Genomic DNA, 24480 nt, shown 5'->3' on the forward strand with positions numbered 1-24480 from the left:
GAAAAGGTGTGCTCTCAGGTAGAACCTGAGATCCAGGCATGCCCCTGTCACTCAAATATAGTCTTTCACACTTATTCCATCACAGTTCAAAGGAAAGCATTTACAGTTTCCAGGTCCTGGAGTCAAGTCAAATACACCCCTTTGTCTTGACCATCCCACTATGGGGGGGGGGGTAGGCATCATGATTGAGATGGTGATCTGTCTGACACTCTTGGGGCAGGATATCACCCTTATACCTCACTTCCCTGGGTCCTAAATGCCATTGGAACTAAGAAGATTGATATGGGTGATTTCTTATGAATTCCGTTTCTCATTGAGCCCACTATATAGATACATTTATCAGCGAATTGCTACATTTGGTATTTACACTTTCCCTGTTTTCCTTTGTTGGAGACCTGGGGCTCAGCGGGGAGTCTCAGGCTCCTGAGCTGAGCTCTCCTTGCAGAATGCAATCAGTGCCTTTGCAGAGATGGTGCTGTTATTTTCTCTTGACACTGGAGGATTTGCTTTGACAGGTGAAAGGCAGGCAAATGTGTGTGAGTGAATGGTTTGGTAATGTGCAGCGGAGACTCCTCCGTGGTGTGTGTGTCGGGGTCTCACCCCCCTTCCAGTTTTCTCAGTCGCCTGTGCCTTGCAAAAGGGGCAGCGCCGTCACAGTCGGGGTGAAGTCGGGGTCGCTCCACGGGCGAGGGGCCTTTGCGGTGCTCGCCTGGCCCTTGGCTACACCGAGGCAGCTGCCTCCTCGAGGGGCAAGTCAAGCAGCCGGACTTCTGCCCAGAGGGGAGACGAGGCGAGTCCATGGGGAGAGGAGGGGGGAAGGCACCCGCAGAATCCTGGGACGGCAGAGTTGGGAGAGGGTCCAGGGTCTCTAGTCCAGTGTTTCCCAACCTTGGGTCTCCAGCAGTTCTCGGACTACAATTCCCATCGTCCCTGACCGCTGGTCTTACTAGCTAAAGATGATGGGAATTGTAGTCCCAAAACTACAGCTCGGCTCGGTGGTGTCATCATCCGGCGCGGAGGTGGATCCGCCCATCGGCTCCCAGGCTGGGTCCCGACATGCTCCGCGCCCCCCACACGGCGCCTCCGGACTCCTTCCGGGGGCGGGGAGCGCTTCCGCCTTCCCATCCCGGCCGCTCTCCCCTTCTGCATCTCTATGGCGAGTCCTCCGGCAGCGAGCGGCGCATGCGCGGCAGGCAGGCACTCCGCCGCCCATGGGCGACTCCGAGGACGAGTTTCGGGAGTCCCGCCGCGGGCGCCTCAAAGCCGGGCGTCCTAGGGGGGTCGCCGCCTCCGCCCGCCTCCTCTGCTGCTGCCCGCGGGGACGAGGCGGAGGCCCCCGGCACGACCCAGGATGGCGGAGAAGGAGGCCGGTGGAGCCCCTTCAGGGGCGTCTGGACTCCCCCCCGCATCGCTTATTGGTATGACCCTCTTCCCCTTTGCTTCGCTCAGGCGGGTCATGCCAATAGCGATGCGCGCGGGGTGTGTGTGTGTCAGCCTGGGGGGGGGGGGGAGACACACGGGGGCAGCAGCAGCATCAGCGATGGAGCCGCCTGGTTTTCCCCCCTCCAGGAGCGGGAAGACGCCAGCAGCAGAGGAAGGAGGAAGCGGCGGAGGAGGAAGATGCAGCCGCCACTGCCCGGTGCAGCCCGAGGAGCAGGCGCTGCCAGGCACCTCAGCCCCGGAGGAGGAGGAGGAGGACCGGGCCAGGAGGCCGCCCGCTTGCCAGGAGGAGGAGGCGGCACTTGGGGCCGGTCAGTGTCAGGACTGCCCGCCTCCTGCCACGGCTGGGGGGGGGGGGCTGGCGATGGGCAGATCCTTTACCCCCCAGCTCAGACGCAGCGTTTGCACCCAAGGAAAACAGGATCCTGCCCAAGCCTGCTTGCTGGAGTTAAGGTTTGGGTCCCACGGTGGGTCGCTGTCCAAACATAACAGCTGATGCTCGGGACCTGCGTTCCAGGCACAGAGGCCCCGGCAGTGTCCCAGGCGGCAGACCACAGACAAGGGTGTCCTGCGGGTGAGGCTGCTCTGGGGGAACCGGGGGCCTGGGGCTGACTCTCTTCTTCCTCCCTAGACCAGCCCTGGGGACGCCATGGGGCTGTTCATCAGGAGCTGCAGCCAGGAAGCCTGGAGGAGGCAGGCTGGGTCTTCTGCCAGATCTGCCACAAGGACCTCTCTGCCATGAACTCCCTCCGGAGGGAGCAGCATGTCAACAGGTGGGGGCTCCTGGGTTTGGGCAGACGGCTGGGGGAAGGGGGCGCTGCTGGGAGACTGGCCAGGCAAGCCTGTCTATTTACATATTTATTACATAGTTTGTAACGAATTACGTTTTCCTGTTTCCCCCCCTTTTTCTTTAATCTACCGTAAAAAGATCAATCAAATATGAATAAAACCTAAATAAAAAAATAAAAGGCTGCTTTAGCAGCTGAGCTGCTGTGGTGTGTGTGTGTTTTCCTCCAGGTGCCTGGATGACCTGGAGGGCCCCCTTTCTGCCCCCCCTGCCAGGGGCCCAGTTGTTCCCGAGTGCCCCATCTGCGGAAAGGGCTTCAGCTCCCTCAGGAGCCGGGGCAGCCACTTGAAGCGCTGCGCAGCCAGGATGGAGGTCCCCCCCACGCTGCTCCTTCAGGCGGTGCGGCAGCAGCAGCAGCAGACCTCGCTCCTTGGCCTCCCAGCCGCCCAGAGGTGAGTCCAGAGTCCCGTCCTGGGCTCCCTTGGATGTGGAGTCTTGCTCAAGTGAAGCTGCCCTGCTCTCTTTCCTCTCTCGGCCTATTGAGTGAGCCGGGGGGGGTGTTAACGGGTGCGCCAGGGTGCAATTAATGCCTCAATTGGGCAGAGGGGAGGAGGGGTTCTGCGCCCGAGAAGACTTCCCTGGACCCCCAAGTGGTGAGCAACCCCCCCTCCTTTTGGGACTTGGGAGGGTAGCATATTGGGAGAAAAGCACTTACCTGCCTTCAGGCTTGCTCAGTGGTGCTGAAGTGGCTTGGTCACCCTGGCTGGTGACATCCCACTTGTCATGGGAAGGGTCACACTTCTCCTTCTCTTCGGTCTTTTGGTGCTGTGGACCTTGCTGTCTTTCTGGAGCGGCCCAGGGAGGTGGGCACTGGGGACATCATAGGCAGTGGTTTTGCTGCTGCCTCCAGGACCATTTTTAGAAAGTGGGACTTGGGGAGGGCAGTTTCTGTAGCCTCCTGCTACCCTCTTGTTCCTTGCGCTATTTGATGTCTGTCTGAAGCAGCCGGGAGCTGTCATCGTCAGGAGTGAGATCTCGCCAGTGGGTGGTTGGTTCAGGTGCTAGATCAGTGCTTAGAGATGGAGGGAGTTTCCTGGTCAGCAGAGGTAGAAGCACCTCCCCTCTGAAATGCCGCCTGGTCCGTAGACATGAGTGTTGCAGGACGCTTAGGGTGGTCCTCTCAGATTGGGGGGGGGGCAGCTGTTGCCCATGGCAGCTCCTGAGCTGGGTTAACCGACCTCTCCTGCCCCGTCCAGTGGGTCCAAGCGAAAAGGCGCCTCTTCCGTGCAACGCTTGCCGAAGAAGCGCAAGGTGGCGGCCGAGGTGGACGGAGCGACGGAGGATCTGCTGGTTGCCATGGCAATGTCCCGCTCTCTCTTGGAGGAGGAGGAGGGGGAGGCCAAACGGCTGGCTGGGAGCAGGCAGGACGGCGCTTTGCAAAGCAGGAAGCCCCGAAAAGCAGGTGAGCTCCAGGCAGGGCCTGGCGGAAGGCGGCCGGCACCTGGGGAAGCTCTGGCGGCTGCCTCTGGCTTCTGGGCTCAAGGGAGCATGCAGGTTCCTTCTATGTCCTCTGGAAATGTGTTCCAGTCTGGACGCATGCTGCACTTTCCCCGCAGCTCCCTTGAGAACAAGCATATCCATGTCTGGGGTTGTGATTTCTTCCCTGCAGGGGTTGGGCTGGATGACCCCTGGGGTCCCTTCCCCCTCCCTGACTCTCCGGCCAGGATCCTTCAAGAGAAGCTCCCCAGGCAAAGTGCCGTTGATCCCAGATGGCGATGTCTGGAATGGCTGTGGCCCCCGCTGCATTGGGGCTGCTTCCTGCCCCTGCTTTTCCTCCTGGCCCTTTGGAGGACTGGGCAGCGTTTGCTGTGGGGCAGGCAGGGGCTTCCTAGGTGAGGAGGCTGGCAGCTCACAGCCACATTCCCTGTGTGTTGCTTCCTAGAGAAGAAGAACCGAGCGAAGCTGGGCCGGCCGCTGCCCCCTCTGCCTCTGCTGCTGCCCCAGGACCCCCAGGAGACCCATCGGCGGATGGAGGCTCGTGTGGCACAGCTGCTCTCCGAAGCGGAGGAGGAGTTCCCCAGCACCCCCCTGCTTCCCCCCAGCCGCCTCATGGATGCTGAGCTGCCCCAGAGAGCAGCTGGCCCTTGCGGCTCCTTGTGGGAAGCCAGCTCGTTGGCCAGACTGTGTCCTCCAGGGAGCTTTCAGGCCACGGACTTTGCCCGCTCTGTCTCGTTGCAGACGCCCAAGGAGGTGGGTGCCTGTGGGGGCTCCAACTCCTGCTTGCTTAGAAGGGTCCCCCCTCCCACCCTTGGTGCAGGCGGGGCAGCTGGGCTTGGGCTGGCGAGGTGCAGATGATCTCATCCGCACATTGGTGTTCCTGGGACTGCCTGCTCGGGATCCAGCCCTGGAGAGCCCTTTTAAAATGGGAGCTCCTTCGGGGCGGTTGATCCTGGGGCTGCCCTCCCCGCAGAGCCCTGAGCAAGGCACTCCCCCCCCCCCGAACAGTGCCGCTGAGCCCAGTGCAATTTGTGCACAGTAGCTCTTTGGAAGCGGCCGAGGGGAGGGGAGAGTCACAGGATCCCCCTCTAGCCTGGGAGCAATGGAGCCCAGGACCTCTGAGTTCCGGCAGCCTGGCCTGGCCGAGGAGCTTCCCAGAAGTGCTGCCGGTGGCTTCAACATACTCCGTTGAGGCCACATCTGCGTCCATCATTCGCCGGGGCCTTGCGCTGCTTCTTCACTTTTGCCTCATTCTGTTTCTCTTCCTTCTGCTGTCTGTTCTCACGATTCCCAGTCTCTTCCTGCAGAGAAGGACATGGTGGGAGCAGAGCTGCTGCTGCTGCTGCCTCTGGGGTGTGATGGGGGGCCTTGGACCATGGAGGGGGCCTCAGCAGGCCCTGAGGTGGGGTGGGGAGGAGCAGGTGACCCCCAGCCCCCTCCTCTGCTGGCTCTACTTTCCAGGCAGAATGGGGAGGGGAGGTGGGTGGGGTGTTTTGGACATGAAATGGGGCCAGCCTCGCTCAGCAGCTTCTCCCTCTGGGTGCTCTGGGGCTGGCTGCTCATAGGCAGATAGGAAGAAGGCGCTCCGAGGCCTGAGATCAGACGCCTCCATCCTAGGAGACTGGCTGCACAAGGGCTGAGAGATGCCCCCCAAAAGCGGAAAGCGAGCGAGCGAGGTCCCAGCTAAAGGAGAAGGGCAACTTGAACGGATGGCAGACTTGACACGTGGAATAAGAGAACAAGGAGAACATACGTTTAGAGAGATTTGGAAAACGTTTATTGAATATATGGGAAAGAACTGTGTGCAGCTGAAAACGCTGGCAGCATTCAGATAAATTCAACAGTGTAAATAAGTTATGATGGTTGTAATAATGGAATACTGAATGGTATAGTTTCTGTAAAGTATGCAGGGATTTATGATACGCAAAGTGAACCGTGGAAGGAGAAGAAGGGAAGTCATTGATATCTGAAGGATGTAAAAATGAGTGCTTTAAATTGTAAAACAGAAAATCTAACACAAATTCCTTTCCCAGGGAGCTGTGCCATCCTCGGGGCCCGTCAGACCGTCAGAGATGGAGCAAGGGCCGGCTGGGGCTGTGCTTCTTCTCCAAGGAAGCGCCTCTGGAGATTCGAGGGAGAGGCTGCCTTGCCAACTGGGCGATGCAGAAGCCCTGCAGGACCTGGTGGAGCTGGCGGGAGAAGGGCTGACCCTCACCCAGTGGCAGCAGGAGGGGCTGGGTGAGGAAAGGCTTCCTTGGGGGAAAGGGGTTGGCATGCGTGGAACTGAGCCCGGAAAGAGGCCCACCCCCTCCGGGTGTCTGGGCTGTGGACGGGGGCAGAGACTGCCTGGACCCAGAGCAGGTCGCCAGGCTACTTATCATGGGCCTGTGTTTTTCTCTCTTTGCTCCAGGTCAAGGTTGGCTTTCTGGTGACGTTCTGCAGAGCAGTTTTCTCCAACCACTGGAGAAGCAGCTGCCCCAAAGGAGCTGTCCTCAAATGGTAAGGGCAACACGTTAGACCCCAATGTTTTGTTAGAAGGGGGCACTATATTAGCTGAGAATAAATGATTAATATAATATAATATAATATAATAATATAATATAATATAAAAATATATATAATTAAGATAATATAATAATATAATATAATATATATATAATATAATAAATAATATTATTTGTACCCTGCCCATCTGGCTGGGTCTCCCCAGCCAGTCTGGGCAGCTCCCAAGAGAATATTAAAAACATGATAAACCATCAATATTGAAAACTTCCCTATACAGGTCTGCCTCCAGATGTCCTCTAAAAGCAGAGGATCCCCCGACACCCTGGGAGGAAGCCCCCCTCAGCCCCTTGTTGATGCGCAAGGGGAACCTGGGTGCCTCTGCGTGAGGAGGGGGGTGAGGGGGGGGTTGAGCCCCACTGCAGTCCTTCCTCAAGGTCCGTTTGGCTCCTGCTGCTTTCCAGGAAGGAGCTGGAGCAGAAGGTGGAGTGTGGCCATTCTCTCTCTCTCTCTCTCTCTTTCAGCTCCCGCTTGGCTCCTTGGCTGATGCCTTCAGGGGGATGGTGAACAACCCTCACTGAGCGCATCCAGTTTCAGGTGGACAGTGGGGAGCTCCTCTATGCGCACCTGTTTGTGCTTTATGCCCGGTGCCCACAGCTGATGGAAATGGTAAGGACAAGCAGCAGCTGGGGTGCTGGTGCAAAGAGGCACACCGCCCCCCACCTTCAAATAAACGGAGGGGCACCCCTGCTCATTGCTCCTGGCCTGGGTTCTGGGTCTGTGGGTGTCAGGCAAGGAGCGATGCTTTGCCCTTGCTGGTCACTCTTCAGCCACCTGAGATTTGAGGGGGAAGCCCAGCAGTGTTGCCTGCCTGCCTGCCTGCCTGCCTGGGAGAGGGCGATGGAACCCACTGCAGCCTTGGGGTCCTTGTGCAGGAGGGCGTGTGGCTGAGGGGTGAGAGGAGGCAAGGAGGACGGAGGGAAGCGGGTGCCAAAAAGGGCGAGAGAGAGAGCGGAAGGGATTGGAGCTTGCCTTTTATCCAAGGAGGAAGAGCGAGCTCTCTGACTGGCACGTGCCCTGCAGGCCGGCAGCCAGGCTGCTTAGGGGCACTTTGGCAAGAGGGAATGATGCTCCGAGCAGGTGCCCCAGTCTGGTGGCTGCTCCAGAGTCCCCCGTCTCTTGCCAGGTTGGCTGCGAAGGTTTCCTCGTGGCTGAAGAAGGGGGCGCAGGGACCCGCCGGGTGCTGCTGAGCGACGTGTCAAAGGAGGCCCTGGGCGTGTTCCTGACCTACCTTTACACGGCTGACGTCTCCGTCCCTCGCCATGTGCTGTCAGAAGTGGCTGCTTTGGCCAGGAGGTTGGTGGGCTGCTGCTTCCTGGCGTTTTCCTTGCTGCTGCTGGATTGGGCCCCCCCCCCCCCCGGCTGACTTCCACTTGGAAGCCTGATGGAGACACTTGTCCCCCTCTCCTGGAGGCGCATTCGCACGCACGTCTTTCGTTGCAGGTTTGGAGCGACGGAGCTGGCTGGCGTGTGCCGCGGCTGCCAGCCTGGCCCGGGGGCTCCTGGAGCCGAAGAGGAGGCTGGGGAGGACAGAGCCGCCGAGACCTTTGAGGAGCTCCTGAAGTCCATGTGGCTGGAGGAAGAAGAAGAAGCCTTGCAGGGCGGACAGCCGGAGGAAGCCGACAGCGAGGAAGTGGGCGAGCAGGAGCTGGAGCAGATCTACGAGTTTGCTGCCACCCAGCGCAAAGCTGCCCACAATGGGCTCGTCTTACGCAGGGAGCCGCCAACCCCAGGAAGGCGCCGCGGGAGCCTGCAGAGGACAGGGCAGCCATGGCAGAGTGGACAGGAAGCCTCTGCCTGGAACGGTCCCAGTTGCCAGCTGCTGCTGCTGCTGCCAGTGGCACAGGGCCCCCCCTCAGAGCTGCCACCGGAAGAGTGCCCCAGATGGAGGAGGAGGATTCGGAACAACATGAACACTCGGCAGTCCTGTTTCCTGCCACCCAGGGCAACTGCTCTGGGCTCTCTCAGCAGAGCCGTTGTGCCAAGGAGCAGAGGGGCAATATAGCCAGCCAAGGTCCTGCATCTCTGGGATTTCCTGGCCTCCTCCAGGGGCCACCGAGGGACCTCTTGCCCCTGGGATCCTCCTCTCCCAAACGGAGGGCAGCATTGCCCACCAGCCCCTTGGCAGTCCTCTCTCTTGTTCCGCCAGGGCTGAGCAATCAGGGCTTGTTATCTCCCCCTCCAAACGGCGAATTGGAGCGGCCTGCGTGGAACAAGAGCTCAGGTGGCCGTGGGGCCTCGGAGGGCAGCCCCATTGTGCTCTTGGATTCTGATGAAGAGGCAGAGCAGGCGGAGGCTGCCGTCTTGCTTGCTGGAGCGGCCCTCTCTGGGGCCTTGCAGAGTCAGTCGAGCCAAGGGGGGGCAGATGTTTCCAGTGGGCAGAGGCCATCCCTGCCACCCGCCTGTGAGGTGGGCCCTGGGGAGCTTTGGGACGCTGGTGGAGGAAGTCCTCTGCTTCTGAGGCTGGCCAGCAATGGAGAAGACAGCTGGGAGGAGGCCTCCAGTTGGAGGGTGCCAGACACTCCTCTGCTGGCCAAGCCCCCCATGGCGCCTGGGACTGAAGAGCCTGGGTCCAAAGGGGCTGCAGAGAGCCCACCCACCCACAGCTCCACTACCAGGCTGCCTCTGCTGGGGCCCCCGCCTGCCCGCAAGAAGCCTGCCAGCAGCCCCGTGGTGGTTGTGGGAGACAGTGAAGAGGAGCTTGATTCCGCAGCCCCTTGGCCCCAGAGAAGTAGCCTTGTGCCTGGGGAGGACTCCCTGTGTCCCTTGGGGGAAGAGGGTGACAGCCTTCTGTGTCTGACAGCAAATGCCCCAACCCCACCGGGGACTCCGCCACCAGCCTTGGGCATGAAAAGCCCCCCAGCTAGGAGTCCCATGGCTGGAGGAGCAACTGCCCCCCACTTAGGAGAGAGGGGTGCTTCGACAGGAGAAGACTCCGACAGCAGCGAGGTCTTTCCTCTGACCCAGAGGACGCCTGGTAAGTGGCCGCTCCGGGCCTGGGGGGAGCAGAGGGTGGTGAACACTGGGCATGGGGCTCTGTGCTTGTGCTGTGTGGCATCGGGTCTCTGGCCACTTGCTGCCCGGAGCGCCACCCCCTGGCAAAGCTCCTTTGGCCCTGCTGGTCACCTTCCCCTCGCCGGGCAGCCCAGCTTGACCTCCCGAGGGCTTGCTCTCACCTTGCTCTGTTCCAGATCTTGCCTTTGAGGCCGGGAGCGAGACGCCGAGCGCAGCTCCGCCCACCCCGATGCCATCTTACTCCATCATGGAGACCCCGAAGCTGAAGAAGGAGCTGCGCAGGTGGGTGCTGTCAGGGGGGGGGCAGGCCCCTCCAGCAGGGAGAACGGCCGAGGAGAGAAAGGCTGCTGCGTTTGCCCCTGCGACCGCCTGTCTTCTGTGTCTTTTCAGGTTTGGAGTCCGTGCTCTCCCAAAGCGGAAGATGATATTGAAGCTGAAGGAGATATTTCAGTACACTCACCAAGGGGCGAGAGCCAACCCCCAGCAAAAGGCGGCTGTGGCCTCCCAGCTGACCTTGCCCCACAGCCCAGTCCAGCCGGTCCCGAGGAAGCCAAGGCTGGCCGTTGCCTCCAGCCCCGTTGGCAAGCAGCTGCCAGGATCTGCTGAGGCTCGCCAGGGTGCTCGGGGCAGCCAGACGGTCTGCGGCTTCAGGGATCCTTCTGGCAGAGGCCATGAGGGGCTTGGGCAGGTCTCTGAGCCACACGCTTCAGGGCGGCCGCAGGGGACAGCCTCACTTCCAACAGGATTTCCCCCTGGAGGAAGCACCAAGGACTCTGCACCCACGGCTTCCCAGGAGTCGACTGCGTCTTCGGGGACTGGCAGTGATGAGTCTCTAGCGTCCCAGAGGTAGGAGGCTGGCTGGGGGTGGCATGCTCCTTCCTGCTGGTTCCCTCTGGCCAGAAAAGGCCGCTGAACAGAGCTGCCCAGACAATGCCCAGGCTGCCAAAAGCCAAACCTGGCCTTTTTCACCCCTTGAAGCTGTCCTGTCCCCCCGTCTCCACATAATCTAGTCTCCTTTTGCTCCTCAGTGGGAATTTGCTCAGGAGCTGAAACCAGCCCACCCCCTGCTCCTCCTTCCTCTTTGGAGTTTTCACAGCAGCCTGGGCCCACTGCCTGTCAAACATCGCTGTGGGGCTTCTTTAGAAACACAGTGAGAGCAGAGAGACTTAGGAAGCGGATTTGTGTGCCCAGAGCCACACTGGAGTGGTTTTCCAACGGTGCCTAGGCAGGCAGTTACTTTTGCTGAAACAGGGTTTGGGAAGGGAAGGGCAGTGCAGCTGCTTGGCATGCAGAAGTCCCCACGTTCAATCCCTTGCATCTTGTTTTGTCTTGGCAAGAACTCCAATCTTAGCATAGCTCCACCTACTTTGGAACTCCCTGCCACTAGAGACCAGGCAAGTGCCTTCACGGTCTTCTTTTCGGCACCTGCCAAAAACATTCCTCTTTAGATGAGCCTATCTGGACACACAGAATAGGGGTGTGTTTTTATTTGGTTTTAGTTTATTGAATGTTTTAGTTTATTGAATGTTTGGTTTTAGTTTATTGAATGGTAATGTTTGTTTACCATTTACTGGTAATTTTATTGTTTTATTCTGTGTTAAAAAAAAACTTTAAAACCAATGTGGTTTACAGTCTAGTGATGTATACATTTTATGAAATGAGTAAACCACTCCCTGCCTGAATCCCCCGAAACCTGCTTCCCAATCTGCTAGGTGGCCAACAATCTGCCTCCTGTTTTCTCCTTTTGTGGCGCCTGGTCATCTGGCCAGAGTGGTGTTGTGTCCCCAACTCCTCACAAAGGTCTAGAGAAGGGAAGAGCTTCTGACCCCCACCCCCTCTCTTTCTCAGCTCTTCTTCAATGGAGTTTGGCTTGCCGGTCGAGGAGGAAGAGGAGCACATCCCGGCTTCTCAGGCTGCAGCCCGTGAGGCACACAAACTAGAAGCCTTGCGGCACCATCTCGTCTCCACGCCAGCTCTTTGCCGCCAAATCCTCCTGTACCAGCCCATTGAGTTGGCTGGGCTGCAGGCAGAACTGAAGGAAAGCGGCGTCAAGATTGCGATGGGCAAGCTGATGGACTTCCTTGACGCGCACTGCATTACCTTTACTACTGCAGAAGCCCGGAGGGAGAAGCAACGGCACTCCAAAAAGAGGAGACGGCGGTTCTGAGAAGTTTCTATGGGCCTCGATGGCAGAAATGCTGGATCCACTCAGCTGTCTCTTACCATTTCTCCGTGCGTGGTTTTTCCTTGACTGGAAGAGCTGTGGCAAAGACCTGACTAAGCCTTCTGCTTAGATGATGTGCTGACTGAACTGTGCGCCTCCATGGGAGAAAACCGCTTTTTGGGCAGTCAGTTCAAATCCGTAAAGAGCAGGTCCCTGGAGCGGCTTGAGGGGGAGCCGAGAGATACACTGAAACACACTGCAGTTGCTCCAGGGCCTCCTCATTGCAGGTGCAGCTGCTGCTGTGTCTCCGCCTGTGTTCGCTGGCCCATTATGGGTTGTTAGGTGTGGCTCAGCATCCCTCTGTACCCGTTGATCTGTGCCAACCATTAAAGTTTTAAACGTGGGTGTAACATGCCTGTGTAATAAAAAATGTTTCACTAAAAGCGATTGGGATGAACAGCGAGAATGAGAGAGGTTTCCTCGGCCTGCCCCCAACTTGCTGCTTTCCCCGTCGTCTGGACAACTGCCGTCAGCTCCAGCAAGTGCTGTGCAACCCACCTCTTTTGAAAGGTGGCCTGGTCCCAAGGGGGGAGAATTGGGGCTTGCATTTCTAGCTGCTCATATACAGTGGAATCTTGGTTTTCAAACATAATCTGTTTGAAATGTCAAATGTTTGAACATTTGATAACGGAGCTGTTTGAGAACCAAGGTTTGACTGTATAAGGATGGAGTTGAGGAAGGGTTTGTACTGTGCACAAAAACGGGTTGGCAGTCTTAAGCTTTCTCTAGAGCAGGAGAGAGGCTTTATATCAAGTCTTTCTGCAATTTAGTCTATACTGGAGCCAGGATTTGTTTTTAAATGATGCACCTGCAGTTGTTCCCAGCAGCTGTGCTTCTGCAACAGGCCCTTTCGCCTGCATAGGCATATCCCAAAGGGAAGAGTACGGGAAGCTCAGAATCGAATGGTTTGCCATTTTGGCCTGGTACTCTTTCTAGCATAAAACCGGCCTCCTCCTCTGAAAATCACTTGTCTTTAAGAGCTCTGGTGGACTGCCTAAGTTGCCCTTCACAGGACTAGCATTCAGTGCAAGTTGTTTATTGTAAAGCTGTGACGTCTGTCTAGCCAAGAGCACTGCAAATTGTCACTTGTTCATGGACTTTTAACTAGCTCTAGCAGGGATTCTATATAGAACACACAAGCAGCCTTTTAACCGGTAAAAGTTTATGAATTGTTTTTTTTGGGGGGGCAGTTGATGAGGAATCTACCCTTTTTCACACTAGCACTTAAAACTTTTTAAGGCAGAAACATGCCCTGACGCATGCAAGAGGTCTGACTGTCATCAAATGCGCTTGTGTGTTTGTAGCTACAACCCTAAAAGGAAACTAAAAACTCCGTAGGACTAAAACTGTGTGAGGGTCCATCTGTTGGCCGCTTCCATCTACAAAGGCTGGAGATGTGCTAGTTAGAGGGAAATGGTAGCTTGCATGGAGTGGCTGGCTGCTGCTTTCTATCTTTTCCACTTGAACATCAGAAGCCAGGCAGAAATAGCTGTCGGAAGAGTGAGTTGCCTGTCCATTTCCACTTGGCCCAATCGGGCACTGAGCCACTTGGAACCACCCTTTAAGCGTTTTTTACCAGCTTTATTAGAAACACCAGCACATTTCAAGTTTCTTCCTTTTTGATCACAAATATAGGTTTTTGCTTTTCTTTTTACGTATACAATATGACACAGCATTAGGGCTTTCCATCCTTTTAAACATGTCTTGGGTTGTACCCACTGACCACAGCTCAGACTGGACATCTTGCTTGCTGAAGAAGATTGTTACAAGGGAGAGGAACCCAAAGCGCCAACTGTCTGGTGTGCAGATGTCCAGTTCAGAAAATCAGAGAGACGACACGACTGCAGTTAGCATTGGGAAACACTTGTGTGTTTGGGTTCCTATTCCAACACAAACGATAGAAGGAAGCACGTATTTCACGTTCAAAACCAAGCAAGTCAGATGTTCAACACATGAAAAAGGCAACTTGTTTTTACCATTTCCTGGCCAAAAAAAATTGGATTCTACAGACGAGGCAAGAGGCTCACAGCAGCAGCAGCAGCAGCCTCACTTTGCAGCCCCCAAGGGATACTGGCTTGTCCAACATCCAAGAGAAGATGGAAGAGGGCTGCTTGCTTCAGTTACTGCACAGAAAGCCCTGAATTTTGCCCTTGGTTTTCAAATCAGGAATTTGTATTGGGTGAATTTCCTGGATCCTAAAATTAATGTTTAACTCCCAATTGGTGGTCTCTGTCAAAATTAATGCTTTTGATTTTTAGAAAAAGCAAAGATAATTTTTTTTTATTCCACTTAACACTTACGAATGAACATCTCCAAATACCAAACCACTGTGAAACCTATCGCTGCCCTTCTCTGTCCCTTTCGTAGGCACACACAGATGGGCTCTGTAGACCAGATATGCTGTTTGCAAGGTACTGCTGGCTGGGTCTATGTGATGAGTGAATAATTAGCCATGTCTTACAAAGAACATGATCCAAAATATATATATAAATAAATAAAAACCTTAAACATTCTTACATGGGTTTTGAAGAACAGAATACATGTTAAAAACTTCAGTAATTTATATCACTTTTAAGCAATACTTTATATACAATGGAAAAAGACATGCATAGTCCAAATACAATGTTGAAAACAGCATTTTTCATAACAAAAAACCCAAACACTAAGTTAATACCATGTACATGAATTCAAGAAGGACCACCCTTTTGTCTGTTGCAGTTTATTTAACAATATGCTATAGAAGTAAGAAATGAGTTTTGTCCCCCCCCATTCTATACAGTGATTGAATCTTCTTGCATTTTTCATATTTATAGTAATTCTAGAACTTGCATGATTTACACTATAATTGCTTTTCCTCATTTCAAGTTTCACATCGATGAATTAAAGAAAAGAATATGCTTCTTCTGTATTAAAATTAGCATGGCCTAAGAAGTGATCATCCCTATTTTATTTCTTTGTAAATCTAAAACCAGTTTTTATCAGAGAAACAAAGCAACGATTTCTACATTGCAACACAGGTCTGTCTGTGTGTGTGTGAGCACGAGAGTCCGTTCTCAACTTCTCCAGGGGCGATAATACTTCAAATACCTGCAGAGTTCAGTATAGAATTTTAAAAAATCCTTTCTGCCAAATGCCAGAAAGTGAGCAGGAGACATTAGAATGTGGCATTATTTGAGGAATCCGTTTCTGAATATTATTGTTCTTCTCTGTTAAAACACAAATGCTTAGTCTTGAAAGTACAAATAAAAATATGACTAGAATGGACTTGTTCTCCCCCTTTAAAAAAGCAAAGTCAACAAACAGTAACAACTAAAAAAACAAACAAAAAATCTCCCACAACAAGAACAACAAAGAGAGACCAGATATTTTAACCACACCTGGCTGGCTTTAACAAAAAATATATATATTTATATATTCCTTGTTTGTTTTTTGAACAGCAATTCATCCTCCTGTGGGTTCAGGATAGACCAGCCCCTCGAGCTCTGGGAGGTCCGTGTTTCGGGAGCAAAAGGTCCAGGCCTGCGAGGACGGCTGCTACAAGCCCTCCACAAACTTCTCCAGCGTGTCGCCCCCGGTCGTGTCGCCCACCAGGGAGAGCTCGTTGGGCAGCACGTTCCTGTTGGGCGGGTTGAGCTGGGGCAGCATGGCGCTCTGCTGCTCGGGGTTGCCCAGGTGCCCCTGCTGGTCCAGGGGGCCGGCCAGGGCCGCCACGCCCCCCAGCCCCGGGTGCGGGGAGCCAGTCTGCGGGGAGGCGTGGTGCGGGGAGGGCTGGGGCTGGATCCGGGGGGACGGGCTGGAATGTGGCGGCTGCGACTGGGGCCGCGGGGACTGGACCGGCGCGGGCGACCGCACCTGGCTGCCGAGGGAGGCGCTGAGCTGCTGCTGCTGCTGCTGCTGCTGCTGCCCGGGGAGGTGGGGGGCCGGCTGCGTCTGTCCTGAGAGCAGGTGCTGCTGCTGCTGCTGCTGCTGCTGCTGCTGGGGGCTCATGGGGGTGGGCTGCCCCGGGGAGCCCATCTGCTGCTTCATCTGCTGCTGCTGCTGCTGCTGGAGGATCCGCTGCTGCAGGGCTTGCTGGATGTTGGCGCTGCCCTCGGCCCCGCCAAGGCCGGGCTGCCCCCCCATTTGGTTCAGCTGTCCCATCGGAGCCATTTGGCCCAGGCCCCCCGCCTGGATGGAGAGGTGCTGCTGCTGCTGCTGCTGCTGCATCCGCTGCTGCTGCATGGCTTGCGAGTAGCCTCCGCCCGGGCCCTGCGGCTGCGGGAACTGGCCGTGCGCAGCCAGCCCAGCCCCTCCTTGCTGTTGCTGTTGCTGCTGCAGCAACTGCCTCCGGATCATCTCCCGGTACTGCGGGCTCATGCTGGCCATGCCAGCGCCATGGGCCGGGTTCATGATGCTGATGGGCTGGGCCTGGGGGCTCAAGCCCCCCATTCCCGGCTGCTGCAGCGGGACGCCTGGCCGCTGGACGCCTGCCTGCAGGGCGCTCAGGTTCTGCAAGCCGGTCTGAGGGTGCAGGCCTGCCGGCGGGGGCGGGGGCGGCTGCTGCTGCAGCGCCGGCTGGGGCGGGGGCTGGATGCCAGGCTGGTTCGCTACGTACTTGGCTGTTCTCTGCTTGATGAAAGCTGCCATGAGCTGCGGGTTGGACTTCAGGATGTTGAGCACCTGCTGCTGCTGCTGCGGGGAGCTGGGAGACTTCAGAGTCCGCAGCAGCTCCTGCAGAGCGGCGTTGGGGGGGATGCTGCGAGGGGGCTGCTGGACGCCGGGCATGCGGGGGCCGGGCCCCGCCTGCTGAGTGGCGAGGGGCAGGGATGGCCGGGGCATGCCGGGCTGCAGGGGCTGCTGCGGGGCCAGGGGGGCCGCCTGCCACTGGCCGGCCGGCATGCTGGGCATGAGGGGGCCACTCACAGAGCTGGGCCGGGGCACGCTCATGCCAGCCGCCTGCAGGGGGTTGACGGCGCCCACAGCCGGGCTCCCCATTCCTGCGCGGGCAGGAGGCAAGCCGTTGCTGCTCACCCGGTAGAGCTGCTGCTGCTGCTGCTGCTGCTGGGCTGCCTCGATCTCGATCTGCCGCGCTGCTTCTACGGCTCCGGGGGGTGGTTGGGCGGGCGGCGGGGGGGCCGGGGCCTGGGGAGCAGCCTTGCCGGCGGAAATGGGGAGCGGAGGCTGAGTCCTTGCTCCAGGAGGGAAGCCAACTGGCGACATGTTGACGGGCGAGGGCTGGGGCGGGGGCTGGGGTGTCTGCGGGGTGCTGGGCTGCTGCGTGGGGGTCCCAGGCGTGGCTGAGGTAGGAGAAGGCAAACTTTGCTGAGGCACATTGCGGGTGGTCATGGTGGCCATCCTGCGGCGGATGAGCTGCGCCTGCTGCAGCCGGTGCTGGATCTGCTGCTGGCGGAGCTTGTGTTTGATGTTGATGCAGAAGGGCACGGGGCACTTGTTCTCTTGGCAGTGCTTGGCGTGGTAGCAGCACAGGGCGATCAGCTGCTTGCAGACGGGGCAGCCGCCGTTGGTCTTGCGCTTGCAGCCCTTGGTGTGCTGCACCACCCGCTTCATCTTCTGGCAGGACGGCAGCGAGCAGTTGGCGTTGCGGCACTGGCAGGCGTGCACCAGGGACTGGATGCAGCGCTGGATGCTGAGGCGCCGAGACTCCTGGGGGCTCTTGGACTGCTGCTCCCCCTGGCTGTTGCTGTCGTCGTCCAGGCCCAGGCCCCACTTGACCATCTTGTGCTCGTGGCTCTTGGTGTTGTAGCAGTTGATGCAGAGGTCGTAATCCTGGAAGCAGAGGGGAGGCAAAAGTCAGAGCTCAAACGGGGCACAGACAAAGGAGACCAGACCGTGGAAGGGACCGGGGGGCCCCCTCAAACCCTGACTGGGCCACACTCCCTGCTTGGCCTTGTGGCCATGATGACATGCACCCCAACCACCCAAGAGTTCCAAAGTCAGCCCTGCAACTGAAAGCAACCAAGATGCACATCCATTAGACGAGGGCGCACATTCATTTCATGGAATTATGCCGTTTCATAGAATCATAGCGTTGTAGAGCTGGAGGGGGCCCTCCAGGAATCTCAGCCCAGATGGCCATCCAACCTCTGCTTAAAAGCCTCCCAGGAAGAAGAGTCCACAGCTTCCCAAAGGAGTCAACTTTGTGGACTTCAGAGCCAAATACAACTGTGACATGGAGTTGCTTGTGGTCAGCTTTTAAAATATGAAAACAAAAACTGTCCCCCTGGAACAGACAGCATTCCACACATGCTACTTGAGAAAGCAAGCTGTCTGTACTTGTCATAGGAGCCACCCAGTTAACTGCCAAGGACACTGGAAGGGGAAGCAAAGGCCCATGAGCCTCTCTCTCCGCAACGCAGAAGGCTGTCTGGCCTGAGGGAAACACCCAGAGGCACAGGACTGGGATGGGGAGAGCAAAGGATTCAAGGGCTTCATAAGGAGAAATGCTGCTGAGAAGACAGGAATGAAAATGTCAGAGGCTCTCTGGGAAGCCTCTGCCTACTCGACAAATGATGGTGTGAGGGACTGGGAGAAAGAGGCTGCCTTGCCTTGCAGAGCCTGGACCCCGCAGGGAAGTCTCTCCACAGCACAGCGGAAGGCAGAACACACTTCCTGTCCAGCCCTCGACTGGGATGCCTTCCTGCGTTCCCCAAACAAGGATGTGACACCATCTCTGGAGCCCTCTGGCCAGCAGGTGCCATGGATGCCAACAACCCCGGGAGCCCCCCCCCCCAGCAGCTGGCCGGCGCTCACCTCGCAGACTGTGCAGTGCCACCTGGTCTCCACGTGGTGCTTGCACTCGTTGCAGGTGTAGACAAAGCGGTCCTGGCCCTGCGTGTGCAGCTCCACCAGCATGCAGAGCGTGGACCACTTGGAGCGGCGCAGCGAAGAGAACTCCCAGTGCTTGTCTCTGGCCAAGGTGAGGAAGGCGTCCCGGCCGTCCATCAGGTCGCAGCTGAGCATCGGGTCCGGATCCACGATGGGGGGCAAGGTGTTGACGACGGGCCCGGCGTGCAGGTGGATGACAAAAAAGACCTGCAGGTGCGCAGGCAAAGTGACAGGTGAGCCCAAAGACACCTCCGAGGCGCGGCCTGAGGAAGGAGCTCCCTGCCGCTCGCATCCCACCCCCCACCTTCTCAGGGGCGCCCCAAGTCAGTGCAGAGGGAGGGAGGGCGAGAGAGAGAGAGAGAGAGGGAAGGGAGTCTGCAGGTACCTCCTTATGCTTCTCCATGGTGGCATACAGCTTCTGGGACAGGTCATTGGAGACGCTGGGCAGGGTGGGCTTCTTCTTGTTGGCTCTGCTGATGCTGCTCTTGTTCTTGTTGGTCTTCTTGTTGTTCTTCTTCTTGGCGTTCTTGCTGTCCCCCTGGCTGCCCTGCAAGGTGGACGCAGAAAGGGCTCAGCGGCTCCTCCCGCCAAGGCAGGCAGGCAGGCAAAGGAGCCTTCCCCTGATGGCGTGGGGAGGGGGAAGCCTTTCCTCGCCATCACGCAAAACACAGCGAGCGCAGCTCACGCTCACATAGAGACAGGAGGGACAGAGATCTGAATGAACAGAGGCGGGGGCAGGAGTAACTGCCCAAAGAATGCCATTTCCCATTTAATCAAATTTTAGGAGGAGGAACTGTTGTAAACCGCTGTGGTATCTCACACCCTGGAAAGTCAGGTAAAAGGAATTTCTTAATCACCCTTTTTGCAGGGTGGCATTCTGATTTGTTCAGGCTTCAGGATATCCCGCCCCCCACCCCATTGGCTCCAGCAGGCTCCTCCCAGGGAAGGGTTGCCCCAGCCTAGAACTTGCCCAGCAAAGGACAAGGGGCAGCCCTGGATTTTCTGATCAGCTCTGGAGCTGGGAGAACGACATGTGCCTGTTACCATTATCACTCACTGAATTCCTGCCCGCCCAAAGGAGCCCAAGGAGGCCTGATTTCAAAGCCACCCACAGCGCTCAGGACTCCAGTCACCTCTGTTGTTTCGCAAGCTGCTGTGCTTTCCTCCTTCTTCCTCTCCTCCTCCTCTTGTTCCAGCTCCTTAATGCTCTCTTCCAGCACGTTGGGCCAAAAGTCACCCTCAAAGTAAGGCAGTTCCTTGGCACTTGTCAGCCGGTCCTCCGTTGCTTGCTTGAAGATGTCCTGCAGAAACACCACGAGAGGCTTAGTTACGATGGCGGAAGTTAGATTAGCAATCAACTCTATGAATGTGCAATCGGCACCCGGATTGGATGGGTTTAATGCGGTGCATTATAAACAATTTAAGGATATACTGGTGCCACATATGACTGCACCACATCAAGGAATTTTGGATGGTGCTTCAACTCCACCTACCTGGTTGGAGTCAAGGTTGGTATTAATCCCCAAACCGGGAAAAGATCAAACCCTGCCGGATTCTTATAGGCCAATATCTATTACTAATATGGATTATAGAATATTTGCCAAAGTTATGGCAACAAGGCTAAAAAATGTATTGTACAATTAGTGGGGAAAGATCAATTTGGATTTATGCCTCAGAAGTATTTGGTGGAGGCAGTTAGGAAGGTGATGGGTATGGTGTATTTAGCAAAAAAATGAGGATTTGCCTCTCTGGTTTGTTTTTGCATCCAAGAAACCAAGGATGGCCGGCAGATGTAGGTACCATAGGATCCAAGATGGAGGATGGGGGATTCCCAATCTGGTTTTATATTATGAAGCTTACCAACTGAGACATCTTATGATTTGGTTTGGAAGCAGTAGGAGGGAAGATAAGAATATTTGAAAGGAGGAAAAGGAAAGTAGAAAAAATATCAACATTTACAGGGCCCATTTGGGTATGGGAGAAGTGGAGAAAAGAGCTTTCTCCTGACCTCTCTCCTCTTACAAAAATGTGGTATTATGATAAATTGGTCCCGTTAAGGGAGCTCATCCCAAAAGAAGTAGGGGGTAAATTAAAGGAGATATCAATCCAGGATATGGAAAAAAGCTGGGAAACAGAAGAGGAAAGTGGAATTTGGAATAAGATTAATTGTTTACAAAACAAAAAACAAATCTCCTCATTGAAGATGTGGTAAAAGAATTATTACCCCCTTCAAAGAATTTGTAAAAAGATATAGGATAGATAGGGTCAAAATAGTTTCAAAACTGTCTAAGGTTTTATTAAATATGGGGAAATCACCAAAGGAAAGCTTGAAAGAATATTGGAAGTTAGATATCCAGGAACAGATTTTAGATGAAGACTGGGAAAGAATTTTTAGGCAACCACCCTTTGTTGTGACCTCTAGGATAATCCAGGAACAGGGGTTGAAGCAGGTACAAAATGGTATTATAAACCAGTAAAGTTGTATCATATCATAAAGTCAGGAAGTAAAAATTGGTGGAGGAAACGTGGAGTGATGGGAATGTATAGTCATATGTGGTGGGATTGTCCTTTAGTTAATAATTTTTGGAAACAGATTGGTATTGAAATATCAGGAATTGTGGGTAGAAAAGTGGAAATATCTAAATTACGGTAATGGTTGTCATTAGCCTGGGTAGCAACGGTTTAAAAAACAAAAGAGGAATGCAAATGAATAAATTTGATGGTAATTGCAGCCAGACAGGTTATAGCGAGTAATTGGAAAAACGCAGAAGAGCTAGGGGGTCAACAAATGGAGGAAAAAATTGAATAATATTGTAATTTTAGAATGCCTAACTGCGAAGATATGCAGAATGAAAGGGTTTAAAGTCAGTGAGAAAGAGGAGGATTGGCTTGAGAACTTACTGAATTATTTGGGTAGGTTTGAACAATTTGGGGTAATCAAAATGTTAAAAGCTAAATAAACCTTGCGGATTGTTAATATATATAGAATTGTACATATGGTGGATTTGAATATGTTTCATTCTTCATGTATATCCGATGCATCAGCCGCCTGGGGGGATTCACTGGTTTTGTCTGGGTTGTTGGGGGGGGGGGGAAGTTACAATGGTGGACAGGATGACACCCCCAGGAGATGCAGCAGAGGCCCAGGAACCTACGGGGTGAGGCTCCTTTAGCGCAGTCTGGTTCCTAGTACTTGTAGGCTCTTTCCTAAATTTCCTTTCAGCTTGTTCACTATCTTCTGAATGTCTGCTCTGCTAAATGAGCTATTCCCCAGCAGATGGGTTTAGGATTGCAGCATAGCCTATTGTACACCAGGCATTTGTGGGAAAAAAATACACGCCACTGGGCTGAAGGTCATAAAATAAAATAGACACACCTTTTCATTTAAAATAATAAATAGATGATGGTGATATTAATAATAATAATTTAACAACAACAACAATAATAATTTATACATCGCTCATCTGGCTGGATTTCCCCAGCCACTCTGGGTGGCTCCCAAAAGAATATTAAAAACACGATCAAACATTTAAAAATTCCCTAAACAAGGATTTCCCTAAAATACTAAGATGCCAAATTAGCCATTTTTTAAAATTTCTAATATGGATGCTTAAAACCAACAATCCCCTTCTTAGCCTGAAGGAGGTGACCCTTAATCTCAGAGAGGCCTGGCCAGCCTGTCTCCCAGCCCGCCCCCCCAGCTGCACCAGCAACCAGCTCCCCTTCCCCCTCACCTTGTAGTCATGAATGATCCTCTCCGCAAATGCCTTGTCCAGCATCTTCTTGTACCATTCCTGCAGGCGCTTGGGCTTGGGGATTTTCTGGTCAGGAGGGTGGCAGTGGAAGATGTAATCATCCCCCTCACTCGGGGGGCAGGCCCAGATGTGGCCCGTCACGTACCTGGATGCCCCACAAAAGCAAAAGCATCCCGGTTAAGGACTGTCCCACCCAGAATCTCAGGAAGGCCTCTGCTGGGAAACCGCTCAGTTGCAGGCCAACGTCACACGGCTGAGGGATGCCTTGGGCCCACACCTGAAGGTATTACCACCCACGGAGGGGAACATCTAAGGGCTTGGAAAGCGCATTTGCCCCACCTTCCCCCTCCCAGTGTGTCCTGCATCAGCCACCAGATGCAAATAAGACCGGCAACTGCCACCACAACCTTGGGGGAGCTCCAACATCTGGCTGCTTCTGCAGCTATTTCTGCTGCGGCTCAGAGGTGAAGCAGCCCCGCAACGTTTCCAGAACTAGTGCATGGGATCACACGTTTTTTGCACTGAAATGCCTTCAGACATGACCCCACTTCACAACACAGGAGCAAGCAGCACGTAATGAGGCAGAGCCCCCCCCCCCCCCCGATGTGCCAATGGAAAGACGCCCCAACAAAACACTCACCCCAGTTTCTTGACGTATTCCAGATACCCAATAAGGATTTCATGATAGACTGCAGTTCGCAGGCATCTTGGGCGGAAGAAATGAATGCTATCTAAGTAGGAGATGTAAACACGCCTGTGACAAAAGGGAAGAGAGAGTTTGTGGAGTTGCGCCTGACAGCTACGTGGTTGTCCCCAAACGACAGAGTTGGAAGGAGAGTTGCCTACTGGGCCCCATCGTCATCACAATTCAAACGACCTGCAATTTCAGGCCGTGTGTTTTTAATGCGTGGACAGAGCTGAACTGCATGCAGACCTAAGCAACACAGTTTTTGACACCTGGGAACAAGATAGAAAAGAAGGGGAGCGGCAGGAGAAAGAGGCAAGAAAGGGACCAAGGAGTGAGAGGAATCAAGGCCAAATTCAGGAAAATGTGTCTCACTGGCAAGGCAAGCAGAACCACCGCCCTTCCTTTCCCAGAGCCCCACCGGAAGCAATGCCACGTACCTGGTGTTTGGGGGAGGACAGTCCCAACCATATTCCTGCACATGCATGCCAAAGAAACAGACGTCCACGCCATCTATCTCTTCAAAAGCAAAGAGAGCCTTTGTGCGATAGGGGAAGGACTCGGCCATCTCACGAGAGTCTACAAATCTGAAGGAAAGAGAATGCAGTCACCAGCCGCATCACTGCAAGCATCCTCCTCTGGAACTATTAGGATGGGCTGATCATCAACGGCAACAGAGCCCCAGCTATTCTCAAGGAATGGGGGAAAGTTAGACTGGAAACAGGCAGCTATCTTTGGAACAGGCCAGTTAGGCTTGGGAATGTTTAGCCTGGAAATGAGGAGGTACGATAGCCACCTTCAACCATCTTAAGCGCTGTCACATGGAAGATGGAGAAGGATTCAAGTTACAAGAAAGGAGATGCCAACTCAACCTCAGGGAGACCTTTCTGACTGTCAAAACTGTTCAGCGGTGGAACAGACCCCCTCAGGTTCTCCTTCCTTGGAGGTTTTTAAGCAGAGGTTGGACGGCCATCTCTCATGGAAGTTTTACATGAGATTCCTGCATTGCAGGGGGTTGTCCTAGATGACCCTCAGGATCCCGTCCAACTCTACCACTCTATGATACTGGGCTCAATACAGCCCACTGGCTAGGATCTTGCATGAAAACAGCTGAAAATGACCGTGTTTTGGGAATTCCCCCCCAAGCTGATTCCAGCTCTATCTGCTGCTGCTATGCACTCAACTAGGTCTTCTCCTCGCCTGCCTATAAAGCACATTTTAAAAAAAAGATTCCATGGAGACAAAATGCTAATAGTATAGTGTAATTAAGAATTAACATTTCTGTAGTCAGAATAAATGAAATGGTGCAGATGACAGCTGTGCGCCTACTGAGGAAGGGCAGGGCTCACCTGGATTTCATCCCCGGTTTCACTTCCACCGTTTTATCGGAGCTGGCCACCACTCTCACAAACACTTCGCCAGCTTCTGGGTGATTCTGCCGTCGCAAAAACTTATTGACTCTCTCTTCCAAATGGTTTCCTAGGCGGGTGGTCTGCAACCCTGCAGGGGAAAGTGCAAGGAATGAGCTGTGGAAGTCACCCTTGGGAGGGAGGCAGGGAGGGAGCATCCAGATTCCAACCACATTCAGGTCAGACTTGGAAAAATGTCAGGCTTGATCCCTTGCTGGGCTCCCTTGGAAACCAATGGGGAAAGATAGTTTGGGTCGGGCTCAAAGCCAGCTTTGAAAAAC

At 54.7% G+C, this 24480-nt stretch overlaps 2 protein-coding genes across 4 annotated transcripts in view; one reads left to right on the top strand and one right to left on the bottom strand.

Moving 5' to 3' along the window:
- The first annotated feature begins 1540 nt into the window (after positions 1–1540).
- SLX4 (SLX4 structure-specific endonuclease subunit) lies at positions 1541–11916 on the top strand. Its single transcript, XM_033166512.1, is given in 16 exon segments — positions 1541–1751; positions 2072–2213; positions 2458–2679; positions 3460–3689; positions 4170–4567; positions 5019–5126; positions 5758–5962; positions 6135–6223; positions 6751–6803; positions 6805–6895; positions 7413–7582; positions 7730–8110; positions 8113–9263; positions 9478–9583; positions 9692–10147; positions 11150–11916. Coding segments are annotated over 16 exon segments (4332 nt in total). The 3' UTR covers positions 11469–11916.
- A 3082-nt stretch (positions 11917–14998) lies between these two features.
- CREBBP (CREB binding protein) overlaps positions 14999–24480 on the bottom strand; it is a 63088-nt gene continuing 53606 nt past the window's right edge. For 2 of the 3 annotated variants that reach the window (XM_033167572.1, XM_033167571.1), the window contains exons 24-31: positions 24140–24290; positions 23231–23377; positions 22746–22859; positions 22085–22250; positions 19484–19651; positions 18736–18897; positions 18276–18557; positions 15000–17291 (exon numbers count right to left, since the gene is read on the bottom strand). In XM_033167572.1, the coding sequence (XP_033023463.1) occupies positions 15060–17291; positions 18276–18557; positions 18736–18897; positions 19484–19651; positions 22085–22250; positions 22746–22859; positions 23231–23377; positions 24140–24290 (3422 nt within the window). In that variant the 3' untranslated portion in view covers positions 15000–15059. Of the gene's footprint in view, positions 17292–18275; positions 18558–18735; positions 18898–19483; positions 19652–22084; positions 22251–22745; positions 22860–23230; positions 23378–24139; positions 24291–24480 lie in introns of all 3 variants that reach the window. The other variant, XM_033167573.1, reaches the window with a different exon arrangement.

Source organism: Lacerta agilis, chromosome 13, assembly GCF_009819535.1.
Source record: "Lacerta agilis isolate rLacAgi1 chromosome 13, rLacAgi1.pri, whole genome shotgun sequence".
Classification (NCBI taxonomy): Eukaryota; Metazoa; Chordata; class Lepidosauria; order Squamata; family Lacertidae; genus Lacerta; species Lacerta agilis.